The 26,167-nt window shown below is 42.5% G+C and overlaps 1 protein-coding gene across 1 annotated transcript in view; it reads right to left on the bottom strand.

Annotated features, from left to right (window-relative positions):
• Nucleotides 1-26,167, bottom strand: part of DNM3 (dynamin 3) — a 576,617-nt gene that overhangs the window by 313,306 nt on the left and 237,144 nt on the right. Inside the window, exon 13 of the mRNA XM_075320993.1 lies at nt 11,374-11,483. Within this exon, the coding sequence (XP_075177108.1) occupies nt 11,374-11,483 (110 nt within the window). The remainder of the gene's footprint in view (nt 1-11,373; nt 11,484-26,167) is intronic.

The raw sequence follows: 26,167 nt of genomic DNA on the forward strand, positions 1-26,167 counted from the left end.
AAGACAAGTTGCAGAATTTTTAAGACATGGTTCAGATATAGTTCTATTGGTTTTATAAACATTGCGGTCCATTTTATTGTACCTTTTCTCTGCATTAGATTTAAAAATGTCAGTATTCCTTTAAATAATAGGAGTAGGTATACCCTTGGTGTCAGCATTATGTCTGATACTACTGTATCTGATGATTTTTGTTTTCAGTTGGACTGCCAAATGTGTAACCGTCCCAAACTGAAATCTCTGTCATTTTTTTGGCTCTTTTATTTATAACCTTAGAGTTTTATTTATTTATTTAATCTCAAAGTGACCATTTTGTCTAAACGTTTGTATTTTATAGGTCCATTGACAAATGTTTCTAATTTCGATTAATGCATCCACTGCAATGCGTTCTCATTTGGTGATTAATTTCTGGATCATGCCTTAACCCTGAGGTTCTGTTTGGGTTTACTATACACTTATATTCTGGTTATTTTTGAAAAAAGTAACCAAAAAATACTAACCTATAGTACGAACCCCTCAAATGATGAAAAGTCAATTAACCACAAGTTTCAGAACCGTATGATGAATATTTAGAACAAAATCAAATGTCAAATTCGGTCATTTATGACAAAACAGATCAGCAGGGTTAAGAACATTATATCATAAAGTGATCCCATTCCCTGGAGAAAATAAGGTCATCTCTAAATCTCAAGACCCAAGGCAAGCTCAAACCACGAGGAATAATGTTCTCATGTAAACACATTTTTTAAAAATAAAACATCTAAGACATGTTGGATCTGAATTTTACATAAATCGTCTAGTTTCAAAAATAAAGCTGACATAATTAATGCAATCAGCTGATAATTCTTGCATATGTTCAATTCCCGATTTCCACAAAGTTTGTTGAATTTAATTGTCCAAATACTACTGAGATTTAGAGAAAATGTCATCATGTTAACAAACACTATATAGGTAAATTAGTAAGTAAACATACCATAAAACTTTTGAGAAATTATGACAGTAGTTGAATAAACTTTATGAAGAGTATATATGTGAAATTTGATAAAGCACCACAGTCCATACAACCATGATTAAAAGGTCGGCTCTTACTTCTGCAGAGAATCACAGGACTCAGAGGGATAAGCAACATCCGACAGTCATTACACATGCACCCTCCAGTGTTGTGCGTGCATTGCACAACAAGATTAGGTGAGCGCAACAACTCTTACCTATATCCCTCATTAGCTTTTTGATCTGCAATAGGTGCACCTGCCATATCTTTTCTTTCTACATCTATAGAGGAAGCTTACTTCCAGTGAGTCCAAACCTTTTCGCTACAGGGATGAAAGACCCTGTGACACTCCCCTTTTTAGATACATTTCTTTTAAATAAGGAAAATAAAGGCCCCAAATGTGGAAACAGAGACCAAACCCTTTTGTCTTTGCTGGTACAATCTGGAGTTAAAGGGAACCTGTCAACAGATTTGGTGACTATAAGCTGCGGCCACCACCACTGAGCTCTTATATACAGCATTCTAACATGCTGTATATAAGAACCCAGGCTGCTGTGTAGAATGTAAAAATGACTTTATAATACTCCCCTAATGGTCGGTGGGGTGCAGGCTGGTCAGATGGGTGTCTCTGTTCCCTGGGTGCGGCGCCTACTCTTTCGGCCATCTTTGTCTTCCTTCTTCTGAAGCCTGGGTGCATGACGCGTCCTACGTCATGCACTCTGGCAGGCATTGAAGTCCTGCGCTGGTGCACTTTGATCTACCCTAAGTAGGGCAGATCGAAGTATTGTAGTGTGCATGAGCGGGACCTCAATACCTGCTTGTGTGCATGACGTAGGATGCGTCATGCACTCAGGCTTCAGAAGAGGGAGGACAAAGATGGCCGATAGAGGAGGTGCCACACCCGGAGAACAGAGACATCCATCTGACCCATCTGCACCGTACCGACTGTTTAGGAAAGTATTATAAAGTCATTTTTACGCTATACACAGTGGCCTGGGCTCTGATATAAAGCATGTTAGAATGCTGTATATGAGAGCCCACTGGTGGTGGCCGCAGCTTATAGTCACCAAATCTGGTGACAAGTTCCCTTTAATATTGTGTCCCCCACTTTTATCTTTGCTAAAATTATTGAATGTTCTCAGTAAGAGGAACAAAATTATAAGCTTGTGATACCTTTTAATACCTAACTAAAATAAAATAAAGTGATGTTACAAAGCAAGCTTTCGAGACATCTCAGGTCCCTTTATCAGGCATGGTATGACAAAATATCTGAAGAAACACAAATATATGCACAAACAGAGCAGAGGGATGGCATAATAAAGGACATTTAAATAAACAAACACTGAGCTTAGAAAGTGAATCCTTAATTAGCTTTGATTAGTGGTGTGAGAGTTTTATTGTCTCAATATCCATGTAGGATAAGAGGTCTGGTTAGTCTCTAAAATAGACTCCTCAGATTTTGTAATGGTCCATAAATCCTCCTGACAGGTTGAGTCCTGTGTCCACAGAGTTAAACATTTTAATGAATTTGTATTCCCAGACCCTGCGATGGCTCTGTGATCTGAAGTTGCTTTTTAATATGACAACTTTCATATGGTTTATGTTGTGTCCAGAAGCACATAAATTTTTGGCCACAGGTAAATAGAATTTTTTGTCTGTAATTGTGTGGCGGTGAGATCTCATCCTTGCTCTCAGTCTCTGTCCTGTTTCCCCAACATAGAGGCCCCCAATAGGATATATAGTGCACAGGATTAAGTACACCACTTTGGAAGAGGAACATGTGAATGTCCCAGGAATTTTATAGTCCTTCTGTGTGTTAGGGATCTGTATCTGGTCTTTGGTCTCTACATGAGTGCAGGTTTTGCAGCTCTTTACATTGCAAGGATAAGTTCCTCTTGGTGTGTCTGAGGGCATAGAACTTCAGATCATGATGCTCCTTAAATTAGGAGGTTGCCTGTAGCACAGCAATGGAGGATCTTTGAATATTGTTTTTAACTGGTTATCCTTGTGTAGAATGTGGTGAAGTTTCTTGGCCGTTTTTCTCAGCACCTCAATCTGTGGGTTGTATGTCACCACCAGAGGTACTCGACTATTTTCCTCTTTTTGTTTGTATTGAATCAGTTCACTTCTAGGGGTCCTTGTTGCTCTAATGATCTAATCATCTATGGAGGTGGGGTGGTAGCCTTGGTTTAGAAATGTCTTTTTAAGATGGGTTAAGTGTTCATCCCTGTCTGCAGGGCTGGAACAGATACGATTATATCTGAGGGCCTGGCTGTAGACAATGGACTTTTTAATGTGTTTGGGGTGTAAGCTGTCCCATCTGATGTATGTGGGACGGTCAATAGGTTTCCGATACACCGATGTCTGGATTGAACCATTTTGAATTTTTATGGTTGTATCCAAGAAGTTGATTTCTGTTTTTGAGTGTTCCAATGTCAAGTTTATGGTAGGATGAAATGCATTGAATTTTTCATGAAATTTTAGAAGCTCTTGTTCAGATTCGGCCCAGATTATTAAGATGTCATCGATGAAACGGAAATAGGCCTGTGGTTTGAGGTTGCAGGATGCTAAAAAGTCATTTTCCAGTTTAACCATGAAAAGGTTGGCATACTGTGGTGCCATTTTGCTTCCCATAGCAGTTCCTGTGCATTGTAAGTATAGCTCCTCACCAAAAGATGTGAAGTTGTGTGTGAGGATGAATTTGGTGAGTCTTAATACAGACTCAGGAGGGATCCCATTAGCTACAAGAAACATTTGGCAGGCGATTAGTCCATCTTCATGTGGGATGTTAGAGTATAAGGATTCCACATCCATGGTAGCTAAGATGGTACTCTCGGGTAGGGGACCTATTGTAGATAGCTTTTTCAAAAGGTCAGTGGTGTCCTCTATATAGCTGGCTGTGTTTCTCACCAGTATCTTAAGGACATTTTCTACCCACCGAGAGAGTTTTTCAGTGAGCGTTCCCACCCCTGAGATGATTGGCCTCCCTGGGTTACCTGGTTTATGAATCTTGGGTAGCATATAGAAAACTCCCATCCTTGGATTCTCAGGTATTAGGTCCAGAAGGTTTGTGAAGTCTGAACCCAGACATCTGATGACTTTTTTCAACTCCCTCATATATTTTGGGGTTGGGTCATCATCCAGTCTAGTGTAGTACTGTATATCCATCAGTTGTCTGTTTGCTTCTTTAATGTAGTCCATTGTATTCAGGAGAACTATGGTGCCCCCTTTTTCTGCTGGCTTAATAGTGATCTCCTTGTTTTTCTTCAGGCTGTGAATTGCCCTTCTCTCCTGCACACTGATATTAGATGTTTCTTCTGCTTTTTTGTCCAATATTGTTGACTGTACCGAATATCTAAATGAGTCAATATACTGGTCCAAAATGGTGTTGCGGCCAGGAGGAGATGTCCAGTCAGATGTTTTCTTGTTCTCTGTTTTGATTTGTGTTTGGCTGTTTAGAAGCTTCAAATTTTCTTTAGCATCAAAGAATTCCTTCAGTCTCAGTCTCCTAAAGTATTTGTCCATGTCACTACAAAGCTCTGTTTTGTCTATAGGTTTTGTAGGACAAAATGTGAGACCTCTGGAAAGCACATTGAGTTCTAGATTAGTGGGTTTGTGGGATGACAAATGAATAACACAGCTGACTGTACCTGTGTCCCTCTGGCAGTTTTGCTCCATGCTGCTGTGCTTAGGAGGAACTTGGCTGGTGCTTGAGAAAAATCTTGCTTGTAGCCGAAGTCTGTGGAGTTTCTTTTTCCTGTTGTCTATTAGGTATGACTGCAGTGTTGTATAAAAACTCTGCATCTTCTGCTGTGTGTTTCCAGTTACTGTACTCCTTAAGGTTTGTATTTCCATTTGGATCTTCTTCTTGATGCTGTAGAAAACATGAATAAGGTGATTCCGTAGTCTCTCCGAGGTTCTGTAGCAAAGGTGTAAACCATATGAAAGTTGTCATATTAAAAGGCAACTTCAGATCACAGAGCCATCGCAGGGTCTGGGAATACAAATTCATTAAAATGTTTAAATCTGTGGACACAGGACTCAACCTGTCAGGAGAATTTATGGACCATTACAAAATCTGAGGAGTCTATTCCAGAGACTCACCAGACCTCTGATCCTACATGGATATTGAGACAATAAAACTCTCACACCACTAATCAAAGCTAATTAAGGATTCACTTTCTAAGCTCAGTGTTTGTTTATTTAAATGTCTTTTATTATGCCATACCTCTCCTCTGTTTGTGCATATATTTGTGTTTCTTCAGATATTTTGTCCTACAATGCCTGATGAAGGGACCTGAGATGTCTCGAAAGCTTGCTTTGTAACATCACTTTATTTTATTTTAGTTAGCCATTAAAATGTATCACAAGATTATAATTTTGTTCCTCTCACTGAGAACATTCAATAATTTTTCAACTGGCTAACATGGTACCAAAACCTTTTCACTTGTAACTATCTTTGCTAAGGGACCCTTGCTCTTTTATGCAATTGCAATAACTACAGTAGAAAACCAAACCAAATTTTGTTACTAATGCAGCCAACAAAAATCAGTTCTATTGTATGTACATGGTCTTAACACAGAACTTAAATATTGCAATCATCATGCTGAGTTCAACACCAATGCAAATTATTATTTTGTCTTTCCGTTTCCTATACCTAGCAAAAGATACATTTAGCTAAGTAGAGAACACATACAGCTAACCTCTCATAGTGTTTGTAAGGAAACATCGCCATCAGCTCTCTGAAGGTAATAAGAGCAAACGGGAACTAAAAGAGTTGAGTGTGTGTTCCTGTAGGGAACTGTTTAGAAGAAATGTTGGGTCAGGTGACAGCTGTGTCACAGTTGCAAAATAGAAAAAGGCCTGACTGGGCCAAGAGGATTAGGAGTCAGAGTCTAAATTTGAGAGAACCAATGTGTGATCAGTGGAGCAGGCTTGCAGGTGAACATCCCTTACCTGAGCAGAGACAAAATTCGTGACCTAATTTGAGAGGAAGATCAGTGATCTGAGCTGGGTAGAGGAACTGTTATCAAATCTAGTGAAAGCCCATGTACCGCACCAGTAGAAGTACCTGAGGAAGGCTAGACTATGCTGTTCTAGAGCCCTGACTTCGTGGTCAAACAGCAGACAATGCCTGTAAAGGTCCAGAGCCCTTAGTTTGTGGTCAAAATTCCTGCGCAGAGATACGGTATTGAGTAGGGACTTAGGCCATGCTTCAGAGGATGAAGGCAGCCAGACAGTGGAGGGTGTGCAGAGATCCCTGATTTGGACTTGTAGCCTAGCAAGTAATGTCTCCGTCCCTGCTAGAGCCTATACACTGTATAGTATTGTTTAGCTAAGTAGATGACAGTAATGAATAGGGTGACACTGACGTTTCCCTGCTAGGGGACTCTAGAGTATGATAACACCAACAAAAAAAAATTGTTTAAAAGAACTTAACTCCTCAGTGGTTGATACCTTTTAATGGCTAAACCACTGACTGAACCACTGAGGGCTTCAGTTCTTTTAAACAATTTTTTATCTCTACTGGCTAACACGGTACAAAGATATATTTTACCTGTAACACCAACAGTAACAGTTAGTGGCAAGAATAATACTGTGTAAAGAATACAATGATTGCATTACGTATAATTGTACTGTTGATTAATCCACTGTAAAAAAAAATCTGAACTACTATTGTTACTTGTGCTATACCAATATTTCACATCTAAAGTGCGGACCCTTGATTTGTATATAGTTAATAAACCGTTGTTGGTTCAGTCACCACTGCCTCCTCATTTCTGCTTCATTGAATCCGATCACCTGTTGTCCAGTCTGGTGCTGTGGCTTGCTGAGCTGTCGGTGTGTTGTGTGACAGCTCAGTTGTCCAATCTGATACTGGAAAGTTCTGGGTTTTTTCAGTTGTTCCCTGCTGCCCAGCTACTTGGCTGAGTAGTTAATCCCAGAACACTGCCAGTGGTGTATTCTGCTTAGTAGTGCTTGTTGTCCTAGTTCATCTGTGCTCTGTGTTTCGATCTATTGCTGCCAGAGCTTGGACCTCATCTAAAATCCGTTTGCCTTGTTCCTTTGCTCTGATCTGCTATCCTCCAGATATTCTGACTCTGGACTGTGACCTGACTACGCCCCTGTCTATCCCCTTAAACATTGATGTACTCTCCTGGTATCTCACCCCGGCAACGTTTGACTACCCTGCCCCACAACTAGCTACACAGGAAACAATTTACCATCTAAAGTGGGGGGCTTCTAAACTCTTCCCCAACAGATAAATGTGGGGGAGAGAAGGGTCAGGCACATTGAATTTTAAAGACAAACTTTTTTACTTCCCTGGGAGATACGCCACCGGCAGAGGTGTCTAATGGTTGCTTAAGATCTTCTGCCCTTTGAAAAAACATGTATGCTCACCCAAGTCAGCAGTGTGTGTATGGGGGATTTGATTCAATAGAATTATAAAATCTATAAACTTGAACATAGACTTGTTAAGATAGTTTAAAAGCTTATTTTAGTAAGTTATGCCAAATCTATAGCATATTGAATAACTTAGTGATCGTTGGAGGTCTAACTGCTCGGACCCCTGGTAATCCTAATAATTGGACACTGGAACAAACAAATTTAACCCTCCAAAGCCTCATCTTGAAAATGGCGAAAGAGCACATTCTCAACCTTATTTATGGTTAATGGCATTGCCAGAGAAAGCTGAGTGTACTGCTAAGTTAGTTCCAGCAATCCCATAATCAGCGAATGGAGTGGTGGTCAAGCAAGGGCATCTCCACTCCATTGAAAATGGTGCTCTGTAAAACCCCATTTACAAGTTCCAATACCCCATTTTTTGGGCTGCAATGGGTCCCACCAGTGTGACACTGTTGACATTTAGCCTTTTAGGTTTCTGTCTGGACTTATAATAATAATAATAATAATAATAATAATCTTTATTTCTATAGCGCCAACATATTCCGTAGCGCTTTACAATTCAGGAGGATCATATACATACAAGTAACAGTTATAGAAATACAATATTTAGAGGGGAAAAAATACAACCCTGCTCGTGAGAGCTTCTGGTATACTTCACAGTAAGAACACCACAGACTGTAGTGTAATCCTTCTTGTTAAAAATACCAGAATCTAGACAGAAACCTGACGGATCCCATTATAAGTTAATAGTGTCTGTCGGGTTTCTTTGGCATTTGTTAAATACTGATCTATCAATGCAGCCATGACACCATTACAAACATAAGCCATGACACTGAAGTGTACAAAGTCTAAAGCAGGGGTCTCAAACACGCGGCCCGCGGGCCGCATGCGGCCCGTCAGGCTGCTTCGTGCGGCCCCCAGGCCCGTGCCCCTGGTCACTATCGCGGCCGGTGCAGGGGCCACAGCCACTGTCTGCACTTTGTTAGATGAGTGTTTTGCCGGCGCTGCGCTCTCAGAAGCAAGGACTGTGCGCACGCAGCGCCGGCAAAACACTCATCTGACATAAATCGCTGCCAGGGGCTGCGGTCCCTGCACCGGCCGCGATAGTCACCGGGGCACGGCCTGCAGACAGCGAGAAGCAGAGGTGAGGAGCCGAGGGAACGCGGGACAGGTGAGAAGAATGGTGTTTGTTTATTTTTTGTGTATGTGAAGGACGGCACATTAACCCCTTAGCGACCTCTGACGTACTGGGTACGTTATGGCTCCCTGGTACTTAAGGACCCATGACATACCCAGTACGTCATGACGAAATCGCAGCCCCGGTGGCTGCGATCGCTGTTTGCATTGCCAATAGCAAATACCTTAGATTCGGGGAGGAGGGGACCTCAGGAGGGGCGGTGTCTCCTCCCCGGACCTATGGAGGCTGTAATTGGCTGACGAACGCCACTCAGCCAATCACAGCCACTGTAATGTTACAGCCATTGAAAATGGCTGTAACATTGAAATCTAGCCCTGATCAGTGCAGCTGTAGCACCGATCATTGGCTGGAGCTGGGTGACCTCTGTTTCACCCGCCCCCAGCTCTGATTGGAGAGACCGGCCTTGTGACCGATCTGTCCAATCACTGTGGATCTGGGGCCAGAGACCGCCCCCTCACCTTCACTCCAGCATCTGTGGGTGGAAGGAAGCCGAGAGCGATCGGTAAATTATAACGCCCCCTTTCACCCGCCGCCGCCACTGCCCCCCCCCATTACTACAGGATGGGGACATTACTATAGAATAGGGACAAGGTGGGCACATGACTATAGGATGGGGACAAGGTGGGCACATGACTATAGGATGGGGACAAGGTGGGCACATGACTATAGGATGGGGACAAGGTGGGCACATGTCTATAGAATAGGGACAAGGTGGGCACATGACTATAGGATGGGGACAAGGTGGGCACATGTCTATAGGATGGGGACAAGGTGGGCACATGACTATAGGATGGGAACAAGGTGGGCACATGTCTATAGGATGGGGACAAGGTGGGCACATGTCTATAGAATAGGGACAAGGTGGGCACATGTCTATAGGATGGGGACAAGGTGGGCACATGTCTATAGGATGGGGACAAGGTGGGCACATGTCTATAGAATAGGGACAAGGTGGGCACATGTCTATAGGATGGGGACAAGGTGGGCACATGTCTATAGGATGGGGACAAGGTGGGCACATGTCTATAGAATAGGGACAAGGTGGGCACATGACTATAGGATGGGGACAAGGTGGGCACATTACTATAGGATGGGGACATTACAAGGATGGGCATAATACTATTGGATGGGGACATTAGAATAGGGACAAGGTTGGGGTCATTACTATAGGATGGGGAACATTACTAAAAGATGTTGGCCAAAATTTCTATATAGTGCTAATTATAACAATATTAGTTACAAGAAAGGGATAAAATGTAAAAAAAAAAAACAAAATAAGGCATGACTTTTTTTTACCATCAAATTTTATTTTTTTTTTATATTTAACCAAAGAATGTGCACATTTGTTATAATAAACAAGTGAAAAATGTTGAAAATCAGTGCTCCAAAGGTGTGTATATAGTACCAATAAAAATGTCACTTTGTCCCGCAAAGAATGCGGCCCCCCCAAATTATTTTTTTCCTCTGTGCGGCCCAAACACCCAGCCGAGTTTGAGACCCCTGGTCTAAGGTATGTCATGCACTGTGTTCCTTCGCAGTATCATGTGGACTATATCTTATGTAAATAATGCAGGGAATGGCAATCATAGTTACATAGTTACATAGTTACTTAGGTTGAAAAAAGACCTAGGTCCATCTAGTTCAACCTTCCTCCACCAGTTCTACATTTAGTCACTAAGTCATTTATAACCAACAATGTTTTGTGTACTGAGGAAATCATCCAGCCCTTTTTTAAATCAATCAAAAAAATCAATCAAGATTTAACACTTTCAGATTGTATCTGTCACGGCTGTCTTTTTGCATTATGAGATAGATTCAGGACTTGTGAGTCATTTCCATTCTTGACTCAATAGTAAATGTGTTATCCTTTCCTTTGGCAGTCATAGGGTTAATATCAGTTTGCTTTCCAGCAGCTTCTGACTCCTGGTCAGATGTTTCCAGTTTGGGACCACTATCAGTACCTTTATTTACCTTCTACTACCAGCAAAAGGTGCCAGTTATTCTCTTTGCCATTTAGATGCTGGGCAAGGAGGTTAACAGAGCTTGTGGAGCCCTCTTTTGAAGTTGCTGTGGTGGCTGCAGTCTTGGTGCTGACTGCAGCAGTTTGTTGTAGTGTTTTCACCCTGTCTGTCTTCCTTCCCTGGAGTGTAGTTTCAGTGCAGCGGTGGGGCTAGCATCCCATACCTGACCACTCACTAGCTAGGACTATTGTAGGGTCTCTCAGGGCTTCAGGTTCCTGCTCGGCGACATGTGAGGAACCTGTATAGGGACTGGTTAGGAATGTAGGGTACAATGGCAGATAAGTGGAGAAGGTGTCCATCTTCACCCTCACTAGTCCTTGGGCCTTCCGTTGTTAAAGTGTATTTGATGTACCCCTTGTTTGTCGTGGTATAACTCTTGTTGCTGTGTGTTTTCGTTCACGCCGGACCTACCCCAGTCCGCACCATAACAGTATGAAAGAAGATGGTCCCGGCACTTGCTAGTTGCTTTAAAATTACCTTTATTATTCACATCTGAACATTTCAGCGCCACCTCGGCTTTCAACAGCAGTCGCGCTGAGACAGTATCTGCATTATCTAAAAATTAGCTGACTGATCATCTCTACTATGTGATGGCAATAGGACACCCTAGTCCTGTTAGCAAACAACATGCTGCAATTGAGGACTTTGGTGGCAAAACATTGGATAATTATTTTTGGATACAATGACAAAAAAGAAAAGCTCCTCTGGGATCATATAAAGTATGTCATAGTTTAGTTTTGGGATTTTCCCCATCATACCGTTGCTCAGTGTTGAACAGCGCAAAGATGTGTTTGCTGGACATGAAGCCTTTTTCCACATCACGGACTTTCAGATTGTCCAAAGGTAGCATGTACTTCTTCTCTTTTTCCTACATGGAAAGAAGAAGCGAAAACAAACTAATAAGCTTGGATACAGTAGAGGTCTCACATAGAGCCAACATTGCACAGCATTACTTCCTTCACCTCAATTAAACCTAAATGAGCTTGGCAGCTGGAAAGGTCTGCTAGCTAGTCAGGGAATATATGAGAAAGCACAGCGCCACCGTCTTCAGAAAACACTGCCATTTCATCATGAATAAATGTATTATATGCTGTTCTCATGACTGCAAGCATGAACTTACCCTGGACTCCAGAAAGCCAGTAGTAGTTATAAATTAGAATTCCCGAATCAGAAAACTCATTAGACGGCCAGTTGGACTGTGCCACACATTCATTCAGATGTCCAAACCTTCAGAATAAATTCTGCCTCCACTTCTCTATTTACTAGAATTGCTATGAAGCTGGTGGTGGTACGCTTTGAATGTTTAATTCCAGGAAAGCATGAAAACTTATTATTAACCCGTGTAATTGCCGATTCCCCCCCTAAAAAAAAGCCCCAAAGTGACTTAGGGTTGCACGACTGGAAAACCTTAACGGTTCTTTGGGATTTTCATTTTATCTTGATACATTCCTTTTCCCGCAGATGAACAGAGAATACCACTATGGAATTAATGCAAGGATAAATGCTAGTAAAATAACAAAATAATCTTTTTTATTATAAAAAAAACATTAAAAAGCAACAAGTGTAGAAATAATGAAAAATGGGAGGTCACCTGATTAAAGCAAACAAAACATTACATATATAATTATTTATCCATTGGGATATATACAGTCATATGAAAAAGTTTGGGCACCACTATTAATGTTAACCTTTTTTCTTTATAACAATTTGGGTTTTTGCAACAGCTATTTCAGTTTCATATATTTAATAACTGATGGACTCAGTAATATTTCTGGATTGAAATGAGGTTTATTGTACTAACAGAAAATGTGCAATCCGCATTTAAACAAAATTTGACCGGTGCAAAAGTATAGGCACCCTTATCAATTTCTTGATTTGAACACTCCTAACTACTTTTTACTGACTTACTAAAGCACTAAATTGGTTTTGTAACCTCATTGAGCTTTGAACTTCATAGTCAGGTGTATCCAATCTTGAGAAAAGGTATTTAAGGTGGCCACTTGCAAGTTGTTCTCCTATTTGAATCTCCTATGAAGAGTGGCATCATGGGCTCCTCAAAACAACTCTCAAATGATCTTAAACAAAGATTATTCAACATAGTTGTTCAGGGGAAGGATACAAAAAATTGTCTCAGAGATTTAAACTGTCAGTTTCCACTGTGAGGAACATAGTAAGGAAATGGAAGAACACAGGTACAGTTCTTGTTAAGCCCAGAAGTGGCAGGCCAAGAAAAATATCAGAAAGGCAGAGAAGAAGAATGGTGAGAACAGTCAAACACAATCCACAGACCACCTCCAAAGATCTGCAGCATCATCTTGCTGCAGATGGTGTCAATGTGCATCGGTCAACAATACAGTGCACGTTGCACAAGGAGAAGCTGTATGGGAGAGTGATGCGAAAGAAGCCGTTTCTGCAAGCATGGCACAAACAGAGTCGCCTGAGGTATGCAAAAGCACATTTGGACAAGCTAGTTACATTTTGGACAAAGGTCCTGTGGACTGATGAAACAAAGATTGAGTTGTTTGGTCATACAAAAAGGCATTATGCATGGAGGCAAAAAAACACGGCATTCCAAGAAAAGCACTTGCTACCTACAGTAAAATTTGGTGGAGGTTCCATCATGCTTTGGGGCTGTGTGGCCAATGTCAGCACCGGGAATCTTGTTAAAGTTGAGGGTCGCATGGATTCAACTCAGTATCAGCAGATTCTTGACAATAATGTGCAAGAATCAGTGACGAAGTTGAAGTTACGCAGGGGATGGATATTTCAGCAAGACAATGATCCAAAACACCCCTCCAAATCTACTCAGGCATTCATGCAGAGGAACAATTACAATGTTCTGGAATGGCCATCCCAGTCCCCAGACCTGAATAGCATTGAAAATCTGTGGGATGATTTGAAGTGTGCTGTCCATGCTCGGCGACCATCAAACTTAACTGAACTGGAATTGTTTTGTAAACAGGAATGGTCAAATATACCTTCATCCAGAATCCAGGAACTCATTAAAAGCTACAGGAAGCGACTAGAGGCTGTTATTTTTGCAAAAGGAGGATCTACAAAATATTAATGTCACTTTTATGTTGAGGTGCCCATACTTTTGCACCGGTCAAATTTTGTTAAAAGGCGGATTGCACATTTTCTGTTAGTACAATAAACCTCATTTCAATCCAGAAATATTACTCAGTCCATCAGTTATTAGATATATGAAACTGAAATAGCTGTTGCATAAACCCAAATTGTTATAAAGAAAAAAGGTTAACATTAATAGGGGTGCCCAAACTTTTTCATATGACTGTATATGGATTTACAAATGAGCGCAATAGAGTGAATATTAGATAGACTTTCCTGGATAATGAAAACTTATGCTTTACCAAAATGTTCATGAGAACAGGCAACCAACCACAACCCAATGTATGTTGCACCCCCAGACGAAGTATATATGTGAAACTTGGGTGACTGGCTGCCTGATCTTATGAGCATTTTGGTAATTTACAAGTTTTGATAGTCTTTACTGAATGAACAATATACTCTACTGCTCTCACATTTATATATAAAAATGAGAACAATAGAGAAAAGTCCTTCTATACATAATACAAAAATATTGTAGTATTTCATAAATATATATATATATTACGTGAAGCGGGTGAAATAAGTATTGAACAAATCATGAATTTTCTAGGTAAATATACTTCTAAAGGTGCTATGAATCTCTCTCTGATTTCTCAACCCATCCAATCAGACGAAGAAATCAAACCATAGATGTCAATATATTTGGTGATGTGTAATAATGAGAAATGGCACAAGGAAAGAAGTACTAAACACACGAAGAAAGAGAGGTGCAAAAACCCATGGAAAATCATGACACAAGCTGAAATCTATCAGTAACTAGAATGCATCTCTGCCACTTAGTGAAAAATAATATCAACTGATTCAACTGATGGCTTATAAAAAGGTGGCTCATTACCAAGTACCACTCAAGAAACATCTCACGATGGTTAAACCTGGTGAGCTGTCTCAATATCTATGCAACCTTATTATTATAAAACATACTGATGGCATTGGATAGAGACAAAATTCTAAACTAGAAAAGGCTGCAGTGAGCACCATTGGGGCCATAAACTGTTAGTCAAAAGAACATTTTATTGTAAACTGGCCACAACCAGTAGCTCCCCACAAAATTTCAGAAAGAGGAGTGAAAAGAATTCTCAGAAAAAGTATAATCAAGAGCATTTAAAATTTAGACAAACCTGTAAACTACTGGGAGAATACAGTCTGGTCAGTTGAGACCAAAATTGAACTCTTTGGATGACATAATACACACCACGTTTGGGGGCCAAAAGGCACTGCATAGCACTCCAAAAACACTATACCAACAGTGGAGTTTGGAGGTGGGAACATCATAGCGTGGAGCTGATTTTCAGCATATGGCACTCTCAAACTTCATATAACTGAAGGAAGGATGAATGGACAAATGAGCTGAGAAATTCTTGATAAAAATCTGCTGCCATCTTCCAGGATGATGAAGATGAAATGAGGGTGGACATTTCAGCAAGACAATGATCTGAAACACACAGCCAAGGAAACTCTCAATTGGTTTCAGAGAAAATAAAGCTGCTATAATGACCATACCAATTACCTGACCTGAAACCAATAGAAAATTTCTGGAAGGAACTAAAGCCAGAGTTCATAGAAGGAGTCCATGGGACCTTCAGAATTTGAATAGCGTTTGTATGGAAGAATTACACTTGAGCGATGCATGCGATTAGTTTCTCTATACAGGCGGCATTTTGAAGCTGACATCACCAACAAAGGATTTTGTACAAAGTAGTAAATAAATTTCAATAAGCATGGTCAATATTTTTTCCTTATGTTCTAATTATTCCACATAACTAAAATTACATCTGTGGTTTGATTCCTTTGCCTGTGCGGATTGGATGTGTTGTTACTAACATCAATAGTTACATCACCCAATATATATTTTGATCACATGATAATTTTCATACATGTTGTCCTACTCCAAGCTGTATAGGCTTGAGAACCAACTACCAATTAAGTAATTCAGGGGATGTGCATCTCTGTAATGAGGAGGGGTGTGGTGTAATGACAACACCCTATATAAGGGGTGCTTCATTATTAGGCAACTTCCTTTCCTTTGGCACAATGGGTCAGAAGAGAGATTTGACGGGCTCTGAAAAGTCCAAAATTGTGCGATGTCTTGCAGAGGGATGCAGCAGTCTTGAAATTGCCAAACTTTTGAAGCGTGATCATTGAACAATCAACCGTTTCATGGTAAATAGCCAACAGGGTCGAAAGAAGCGTGTTGGGCAAAAAAGGCGCAAAATAACTGCCCATGAATTGAGGAAAATCAAGTGTGAAGCTGCCAAGATGCCATTTGCCACCAGTTTGGCCATACTTCAGAGCTGCAACGTTACTGAAGTATCAAAAAGTACAAGGTGTGCCATACTCAGGGACATGGCCAAGGTAAGAAAGGCTGAAAAAACGACTACCTTTGAACAAGAAACATAAGATAAAACGTCAAGACTGGGCCAAGAAATATCTTAAGACTGATTTTTCAAAGGTTTTATGGACTGATGAAAGGAGAGTGACTCTTGATGGACCAGATGGATGGGCCAGAGGCAGGATCAGTAAAGGGCAGAGAGCTCCACTCCGACTCAGCAAGATGGAGGTAGGGTACTGGTATGGGCTGGTATCATCAAAGATGAACTTGTGGGACCTTTTCGGGTTGAGGATAGAGTGAAGCTCAACTCCCAGACTAGTAGGTTTCTGGAAGACAACTTCTTCAAGCAGTGGTAAAGGAAGAAGTCAGTATCATTCAAGAAAAACATGATTTTCATGCAGAACAATGCTCCATCTCATGCATCCAACTACTCCAAAGCGTGGCTGGCCAGTAAAGGTCTAAAGGGGGCTTTACACGCTACGATATTGTTAATGTTTGGTCGTCGGGGTCAAGTTGTTAGTGACGCACATCCGGCGTCATTAACGATATCGCAGCGTGTGACACTGACCAGCGACCTTAAGCGACCTCAAAAATGGTGAAAATCGTTCAACATGGAGAGGTCGTCCCAAACTCAAAAATCGGTAAGGGTTGTTTATCCAGGTGGTTCATCGCTCATGCGGCAGCACACATCGCTATGTGTGACACCGCAGGAGCGAGGAACGTCTCCTTACCTGCCGCCGGCCACAATGCGGAAGGAAGGAGGTGGGCGGGATGTTACATCCTGCTCATCTCCGCCCCTCCGCTTTGATTGGCCGGCCGCTTAGTGACGTTGCGGTGACGTTGCTGTGATGCCGAACGTCCCTCCCCCTTGAAGGAGGGATTGTTCGGCAGTCACAGCGACGACGACGACCAAGTAAGTATGTGTGACGCTGCCGTAGCGATAATGTTCGCTACGGCAGCGATCACAAACAATCGCATGCACGACGGGGGCGGGTACTTACACGCTCACTATCGCTACAAATTGCTAGCGATATCGCTACCGTGTAAAGCCCCCTTAAAAGATGAAAAAATAGTGACATGGCCCCCTTGTTCACCTGATCTGAACCCCATAGAGAACCTTTGGTCCCTCATAAAATGTAAGATCTACAGGGAGGGAAAACAAAACACCTCTCGGAACAGTGTCTGGGAGGCTGTGGTGACTGCTGCACGCAATGTTGATCGTAAACAGATAAAGCAACTGACAGAGTCTATGGATGATAGGCTGTTGAGTGTCATCATAAAGAAAGGTGGCTATATTGGTCACTAATTATTTTGGGTTTTTTTTTTGCATGTCAGAAATGTTTATTTCTAAATTTTGTGCAGTTATATTGGTGTACCTGGTGAAAATAAACAAGTGAGATGGGAATATATTTGGTTTTTATTAAGGTGCCTGATAATTCTGCACAGTAATAGTTACCTGCACAAACAGATATCCTCCTAAGATAGGCAAATGTAAAAAAAAAAACCACTCCAACTTCCAAAAATATTAAGCTTTGATATTTATGAGTCTCTTGGGTTGATTGAGAACATAGTTCTAAAAAAAAAATCATAATAAAATACATAATAAAAAAAATCCTCTAAAATACAACTTGTCTAACAATTCTGCACACAGTGTATATATATATATATATATATATATATATATATATATATATATATATATATATATATATATATATACAGTATATATCCGCTACTCTGCTTCAGATACTTAGGCTTTCATTGCATGCATAAAAGATAAATGGAATCTTTCGGTTGCTCTGTTGCTCTGATCAGGTCATCATCTCCTATTTTTCATTGTTCCTAACCTTGTGCCTTTCTTTGCAATGTTAAGTCAATAATACCCATGAAAATAAGTACCATCGTAATACATCTTATCAGAGTAATCTTTGCTTCTTTCTCTGCCAGGACTGATCAGTCATTTTCCAAATTTTGAAATGACTGGTAAGATCTACAATCAGTGAAGAATTCAGTGAAGACTTTGCGTTACTCAGAATCTTATCAGTAGTAACTGCCAACCACTATGTAAAGAGAAGGTAGGAATAGATGGGAGGTAGAGGCAGAGGGAGGAGCAAGAGGTGAGGCAAAGAAGGAGGGGCTAGAGGCAGAGGGAGGAGTTAGAGGCAGAGGCAGGAGCTAGAAGCAGAGGGGGAAGCTAGAGACAGAGGGAAGAGCTAGAGGCAGAGGGAGGAGCTATATGCTGAGGGAGGAGCTGAAGGCAGAGCTCTTCCTTTCTCATCCCCTCTCCCATCTAATTAAAATCTTAACAGAAACAACTGACATCCCCAGAGTAATGTAAGAATCTGTCTTCAGTCCTAGAAAAGAAAGAAGCAGATTTGACTGATAAGATATAATACAAAGTTGTTTATTTCCATCTGTACTACAAAGGTTACACTTTAAAGGGGTAATCCGGCTTATTTTGACTTTTTTTTTATTATTACCCTATTGGGCTACATTGGGGCAGGTAAGTAGATAGTGAGCACTTACCTGCCCTGCTGTCAGCCCCTCTCCCCCGGCTCAGAGTGGTCATGTGACCGCTCCTGCCGTGATTTTGCTGCTTCCGGTCATTTCATGTCAACATGGGCAGGACCATGTTGACATGCAAATCTGGAACAGCTTGTTGCCGCCCTGCTGGGCAGGTACAGAGTGTGGAGTCCCCGCCCCCCTTCCCTGCACCCTCCCACACATTCCCCCGCACCCCTTACTCTCCCCGCCCACGGTGTCACTGCCAGCACTGGTCCCCCTGCTCAGGATAGCAGGAGTGCCCATGCAGTCTGTGTCCCGCTCCAGCCCCGCGGCTGCCTTCATTGCAGTGTGTGTCTGCCCGCATGCAGCTTCTCACCCTGCAGTGCTGGCAGCCGCGGGGATAACGAGCCCTGCTGCCAGGAGGCAGATGAGATCATTACCTGCTGTGACTATCTCCTTTTCACTCCTGACGTCAGCGCGGTCACTGCTGCCTATGCCCGCTGCGTTCTCACGTCACTAGCGGTGACGTCACTGGCGATACTGCTGAGAACGTGGCGGGCATAGAAGGCAGTGACATCGCTGACAGGAGTGAAGAGGAGATCGTCACAGCAGGTAATGATCTCATCTGCCTCCTGGCAGCAGCGCTCGTCATGCCCTGCAGTGACCTGGGCTGACCTATTGATGTTAGCTCAGGTCACTGCATTGCTCTCCCAGCCAATGGGGAACATTCTGTTCTTCATTGACTATGGTATGGATAGTCATGTGTTCCCCTTATTGGATTATGCTGGACCCGTATTTGATTGTTCTTTTCAATAAATTGGTGAAAGAAGGAATGTTTTGGGGAGTGTTTTTTCAAAATACTTTATTTGTTGTCTATTTTTTTTTATTACTGACTGGGTTGGTGATGTCGGGTATCTGATAGATGCGTGATATCCCTAACCCCAGGGCCTGATGCCAGGTGACATTACACATCTGGCATCAACCCCATATATTAACCCGTTTGCCACCGCACCAGGGCAATGGGATGAGTTGGGGAAAAGCGCCAGGATTGGCACATCTAATGGATGCGCCACTTCTGGGGCGGCTGCGGCCTGCTATTTTTAGGCTGGGGAGTGTCCAATAACAGTGGACCTCCCTAGTCTGAGAATACCAGACCACAGCTGTCCGCTTTACCTTGGCTGGTGATCCAATTTGGGGGGGACCCCATGTTTTTTGTTTTAAATTATTTAATGTAAAATAACATCATGGAGTGCCCTCTGTTTTAGATTATCAGCCAAGGTGAAGCTGACAGCTGTGGTCTGCAGGCTGCAGCCGTCTGCTTTACCCTAGCTGGCTACAAAAGATAGGGGGGACCCCACGTCGTTGTTTTTTTTTTTTTGTTTTTTTAAATTATTTATTTATTTTTTGGCTAAATACAATGCTAAGCACCCTTTAGTGCCACATGAAAGTCACTAAAGGGAGCCAGCTTAGAATATGCAGGGGGGTGGGACATTATATATGTCTTTCTCATCTATCTATCTATTCATCTATCCATTATCTATCTGTCTGTCTATCTAGCCCTCTATTCATTCATTCATCCCTCTATCTCTGTCTCTATATCTATCTAAAATAAAAAATATATCTATCTGTATCTATCTATTCATCTCTATATCTACTCATCTATTTATCTTTCTTGCTGCTTCCGTTTTTTGCGGTCCGCAAAAAAACCCACAAGGCACACGGATGACACACGGATGCATCCATGAAAAAATGGACCATTTTTTGCCGCCCGCAAAAACGGAACGGTCATGTAAATGTAGCCCACATGTGATCCCTATGGGGGTAGGGGTCGGTACAGAACGATGGTGAAGGGGGGTTGGTACAGAGCGCCATGTTTGTGTTTGTGTTTGTGGGTGGGGGGAGGGTTGCAGAGCCTGATGTGATGTGGGGCGCAAAGCCCGGTGTGTGTGTGTGTGTGGTGCAGAGCCCGGTGTGTATGTGTATGTGTGTGTGTGTGTGTGTGTGTATGTGGTGCAGAGCCCGGTGTGTGTGTGTGTGTATGTGTGTGTGTGTGTGTGGTGCAGAGCCCGGTGTGTATGTGTGTGTGTCTGTGTGTGTGGTGCAGAGCCCGGTGTGGGTGTGTGTGTATGTATGTGTGTGTGTGTGTGTGTGTGGTGCAGAGCCTGGTGTGTGTGTGTGTATGTGTGTGTGTGTGTGGTGCAGAGCCCGGTGTGTGTGTGTATGTATGTATGTGTGTGTGTGTGTGTGTGTGTGTGGTGCAGAGCCCGGTGTGTGTGTGTATGTGTGTGTGTGTGTGTGTGGGGGGGGGAGGGTTGCAGAGCCTGATGTGATGTGGGGCGCAGAGCCGTGTGTGTGTGGTGCAGAGCCCGGTGTGTGTGTGTATATGTGTGTGTGTATATGTATGTATGTGTATGTGTCTGTGTCTGTGTGTGTGTGTGTCTGTGTGTGGTGCAGAGCCTGGTGTGTGTGTGTGTGTATGTGTGTGTGTGTGTTTGTGGGGGGAGGGTTGCAGAGCCTGATGTGATGTGGGGCGCAGAGCCATATGTGTGTGTGTGTGTATGGCACAGAGCCCGATGTGGGGCTGTTATTTCCATTTCTAGAATGATAACAGGTCAGTGCTGGGCAGAATACTGACAGGGAATGTGTGTGCAGGGGGCGGGCAGGGGGCGAGGCTGGCAGGGGGCGAGCCTGGACACTGAGGCCGGGCAGGGGGCGGGTCTGGACACTTAGGCCAGGTGGGGCCAGCTCTGACTGGGAGGTTTAGCACAGGAAGTGGTCATGTTTGCTGGAGCTGAATGTAAACAAAGAGCTGCAGAGAATAAAGAGATAATTCAAGAGGAACAAAAGTTAGAAAACAAAAAATAACAATGTAGGGGTGTTTTATATGACAATACAGCACAGATAATCTCAAAATTTTTTGGTAAGCTAATGTCGGACAACTCCTTTAAGTTCTGCATCAATTCTATATTGTTTTTTTGCTCTTCTTCTTATAGTGTTAAAATGAACATTACCTTTATGGGAGGTTCTCTTTTTTGGCAGTTTTCCTCCAGATGGAATCATTTTTTTGCAGCTGAGTCTCTATTAGCATGTATGAAGGTGAACTGTATATTCTCCAGTTTTTGCAGCCAGACTATCGATATATCTTTTAATTGTTTGCATGTTCCATAAGTGGACTCATCCAGTTTCCCTAGAGTCTGCTCAGTATATCATATGGCTAATGCATAACGTGTATTGTTTAAATTTACTCTACGTGCATAGCACCAGTTCCTTAGCGGGATATCCAGATGGTGGAATTATAGTCTTCTTGGTTGGCACCCACAGAGGGAGGTACACATAGCGCAGTAGAACCAGTAAGAGCATGGTATTACCAGGAGGATGTGCATGGTGACGCCAAGGTACTGAGCTACAATGTCACAAGAGACCTACTAGGAAGAATTGTTAGGGCAAACACAGAAGGACAAATGGTAGTGTGAATTGCCATTGGAACTGCTGTTTGACTTTCCTGGGATTAGGACTGGTGCCCATGTCACCCAAGATGAGTTGTGTTATTCTGGAGTCTGATGCTAACCTAGTCATTGGGAATAGTGAATAGTGATGGACTGGAACCAGCTAAGCCTATTAACATGTCAGTATTTGGAAGTCGAAGCCTGGATTAGATCCAGAACAAAGAAGAGGTGTGACTCTTTTAATTATAACTCCCCACAGACCTATCATGCTTAGGAAAAGAAGGACAAAGGCACTTGAACTTCGAATGAATGATCTTTGTGTTCTGGGTGAAGATATGAAACTTCCAGAAGATTCTTTCCCAAAGAAGACAATGGAGCGCTCATCTGAGCGATTATTTGTCTAACAGCTATATAATAATGTGTATGGAGCAACATTCCTGTTTTTTAGTTTTAATTCAGATTGTGATATGGTGAGGAAAAAAAAACATTCCCAAAAATTAAAAAAATACTTTCCTCACAAAAAACCCTGATTTAAACAATAGGTAATTTTCTGATGATAGCTTCCCTTTAAAGGGAACGTGTCAACAGTTTTGGAGTCTATGAACAAAGGCTACCAACTTTCCCCTGCACACCTCCAAAAATACCATTTGATATGCTCCCACTTTGTATGTAAATGATGTATATCCGACCTGATGGTGGTCCTCTCTGCTACGTCTGTACCTCCTTTCTGTGCCTATTGCATGCTCCCACTTTGATTCATGTGGATGACACATCCTGCATAATGCACATAGAGAACTGAGTACATATACTCATCCCTACTGCCAGCAGAGCATAGAACATCACTGCGCAAGTGCCGATCATCGTCATATTCAAAAATCTTTATTTACATCGAATCAATTTGTTGCTGGTAGCAATAGAGCAAATCCTCCAAGTGCCCCAAAAACAAGTGTAACACTGAGGCCTACTAGGATTGAATCCAAAGTGAAAAGTGATGTTACCATAGAAATGGATGATAACCTGGTAGCAACCCACAGGTCATTTAATGACCCAGTTCACACTTTATTTTCACTTTTCAAAAAAAAAACAAAACAGTCCAACAATGATCCCTTTTAGTCACTTGTGATCAAGCAGACCGTTCTGTGTAGAATACTGACTCAAACTGACAGTGTCACTGTCAGAGGTAACATTTTCCTGTTGTAACTAAGTCAAGGTATGTGCCATATATTTTATAACACCAATCCGGTTTCCCACTCATACACTTGCTGGAGTCAAAGGAGGCAAAATGTAACCCGTGTTTGGTGCTACTATTAGTGGTGCCAGGTGGGGAGGTGGTGCTTCTGCTGCTGCTAGAAGCTCACATGTTTTTTTTCTTTTACACTACTTCATCCATTGCCATTTACCATACATTTTGTATAACACTATAATAAACATTTGGCAGTATTTTCAACTATATTTATTCAGTCTTTGGCAAAAAGAATTTAAGAATTAGATGCAAGATAGGTAGGCAGCAGGCCGCAGAGTTGGCGTGGCGTGTACAGTTGTCAGGTTGGACTAGTAAAATGCATGTACAAAAACAGACACACAAAAAATCATCAGGGTCAGGATAAAACCACAATATAAAACCACATAGAGGGGTAAGTGTTCTATGGGGCTCGGATTGCCAGGGAAAAATACCCGTTATAGAATATCAAGGACAAAAAAAATCCATGGAGTGAAAGTAACACATTCAGTGTGGAAAAATCATTGCTCATTAAAGCATCATGAAAATGGATATTAAAACTGGTAAAGTGCATGTGCTCAATCCTAACATATTGAATACCATGGGCAGTAATACTGAGGTGGTTGTCCTAAGGCAAGGTGCTATCAGAGGCAAAGAGAGCTCCCAAGGGGGTATAACCATCCAATCTACCCTGAGGCCATCCTTCAACGTACGTTTCGCTTGGTGGTGTGATCACAGTGGCTCAAGCTTCATCAGGAATAGGCGATATGTTTGGCATTAGGAAGGCTGCTTTTAAATGCTATCATCAGCCATTGACTTCCGGGTGCTCCGCCCCCTTAGTGACGCGCGCCGAGACCAGGCACGCCCCCGAAACACCGCCGCGAGCGCAGTCAGACCTGGGAGTACAAGCGGGGGAGTGGCGACGCGTCACCCATGTCCCACGCTGACGCCATGGTCAGTGGTGACCGCGATCACGGCAGTGAAGGAGGCGGGCACGGCCACGGAGCGCGATCGGTGGGCGGTGAACAAGGAGGTCAGGTGACCGGGTAAACATCACATGACATCACATGACAGAAACAGGAGGCGGCAACAATAGGATGTTTCCTGTTGCAGTGCTGGCTAAGGTACATTGATGATATTTTGTTTATTTGGCAGGGTACAGTGGGGCAGCTTGAGGATTTTATGAAATTACTGAATATTAATGATTATAACATCAGGCTGACTTTTAGGCACAGCAGCAGTAGCATTGATTTTTTGGACATCAAGATAGAGGTCGGAGATGATCATATGGTACAAACAGATGTCTTCCGTAAAGAAACCTCGGTCAATGCTCTGCTGCACGCCTCTTCAGCCCACATGCCTTCTACCATAAGAGCCATCCCCACCGGTCAGTTCCTACGGATGCGACGAATTTGCTCCTCTAGTAACAAATTTGAGGCTCAATCAACCGATCTCAGGCGTCGTTTCCAGGATCGGGGCTACAGTGGTAGAATGATCAAGAGGGGATATCTTAGAGCCAAAAATACACCTAGGACACAACTCCTCACTTATAGACCCAAAAAAAGTCTCACGGAAGGTGAACTCAGGTTCATTGGAACCTATAATCATGAGTGGGGTACGATGAGAGACATACTTTACAAACATTGGCCGATTTTAACATCTGATCCGGTACTTTCAGGTCTCATCACTGGTACCCCACTCATGACAGCTAGACGGGCTCCCAGTATTAGAGATATTGTAGTGAGGAGCCACTATGTGCCCAATATACAGAATCCCTTCAGCAATCGTGACCCACTTGTCGGATGTTTCAAATGTGGACATTGTCTAGCCTGTAATAACATCATTCGCAGCAAGACCTTTACCTCCTCGGATGGCAGAAAAACCTATACCATCCGTAAATACATCTCGTGTGGTACCACACACGTGGTGTATTTCGCCACATGCCCATGCTCCCTGATCTACGTGGGGCTTACCTCCCGTGAGCTCCGCGTCAGGGTCAGGGAGCATGTGCGTGACATCACAGCAGCTGCATCCGTGGAGGATTGGTCTTTGCTGAAACTCCTCCCCCGCCATTTTAAAAACATCATGCATGCGATGCCACGCTTCTCCAAATACGTGGCATCGATTCCATCAACGGTGGAACTAGGGGTGGGAACCTAAAACGGTTATTGGCCCAATGTGAAACCCGATGGATCTCCACGCTTGACACTCTGGTGCCAAAAGGGTTAAACGAAGCTATCAGCTTCGTCCACTTTTTGTAGGTCTCATAATCTGGTTATATAGATCTAGTTCCTCCGTCCTTTTCACTCTCACTTGTGACCTTTTTAATTGCTTTTATAGTATGTATCCACATAATTCTTATGGTCTTATTATTCATATTTATACATATGTATTCACATATATATTTATTTCATGGTCATAATTCATGTTCCATCCCCCCCCCTTTTTTCCCTGTGATGGCTGCTATGCTTAATGATGGGTACTAACCATATACATATTTTTTCAATCATATTTACAGCTGTTGATTGTATTAACACACTTTCAATAAATGGATCAAGTGCGGCATATGATCTGGACATATTTTCCGATTTTCTGGATGTCACCATATATGGACTTCATGGATCTACATGAGGAGATTCCACTCCAGCATATTATGTGGATCATGGTAGCCTCTTGAATGTGGACTTTCCAGTATATTTACTTCGGTAACGGAATAAACAGGAAACATCCTATTGTTGCCGCCTCCTGTTTCTGTCATGTGATGTCATGTGATGTTTACCCGGTCACCTGACCTCCTTGTTCACCGCCCACCGATCGCGCTCCGTGGCCGTGCCCGCATCCTTCACTGCCGTGATCGCGGTCACCACTGACCATGGCGTCAGCGTGGGACATGGGTGACGCGTCCCCACTCCCCCGCTTGTACT

The sequence above is a fragment of the Anomaloglossus baeobatrachus genome, chromosome 8, assembly GCF_048569485.1.
Source record: "Anomaloglossus baeobatrachus isolate aAnoBae1 chromosome 8, aAnoBae1.hap1, whole genome shotgun sequence".
Lineage (NCBI taxonomy): Eukaryota > Metazoa > Chordata > Amphibia > Anura > Aromobatidae > Anomaloglossus > Anomaloglossus baeobatrachus.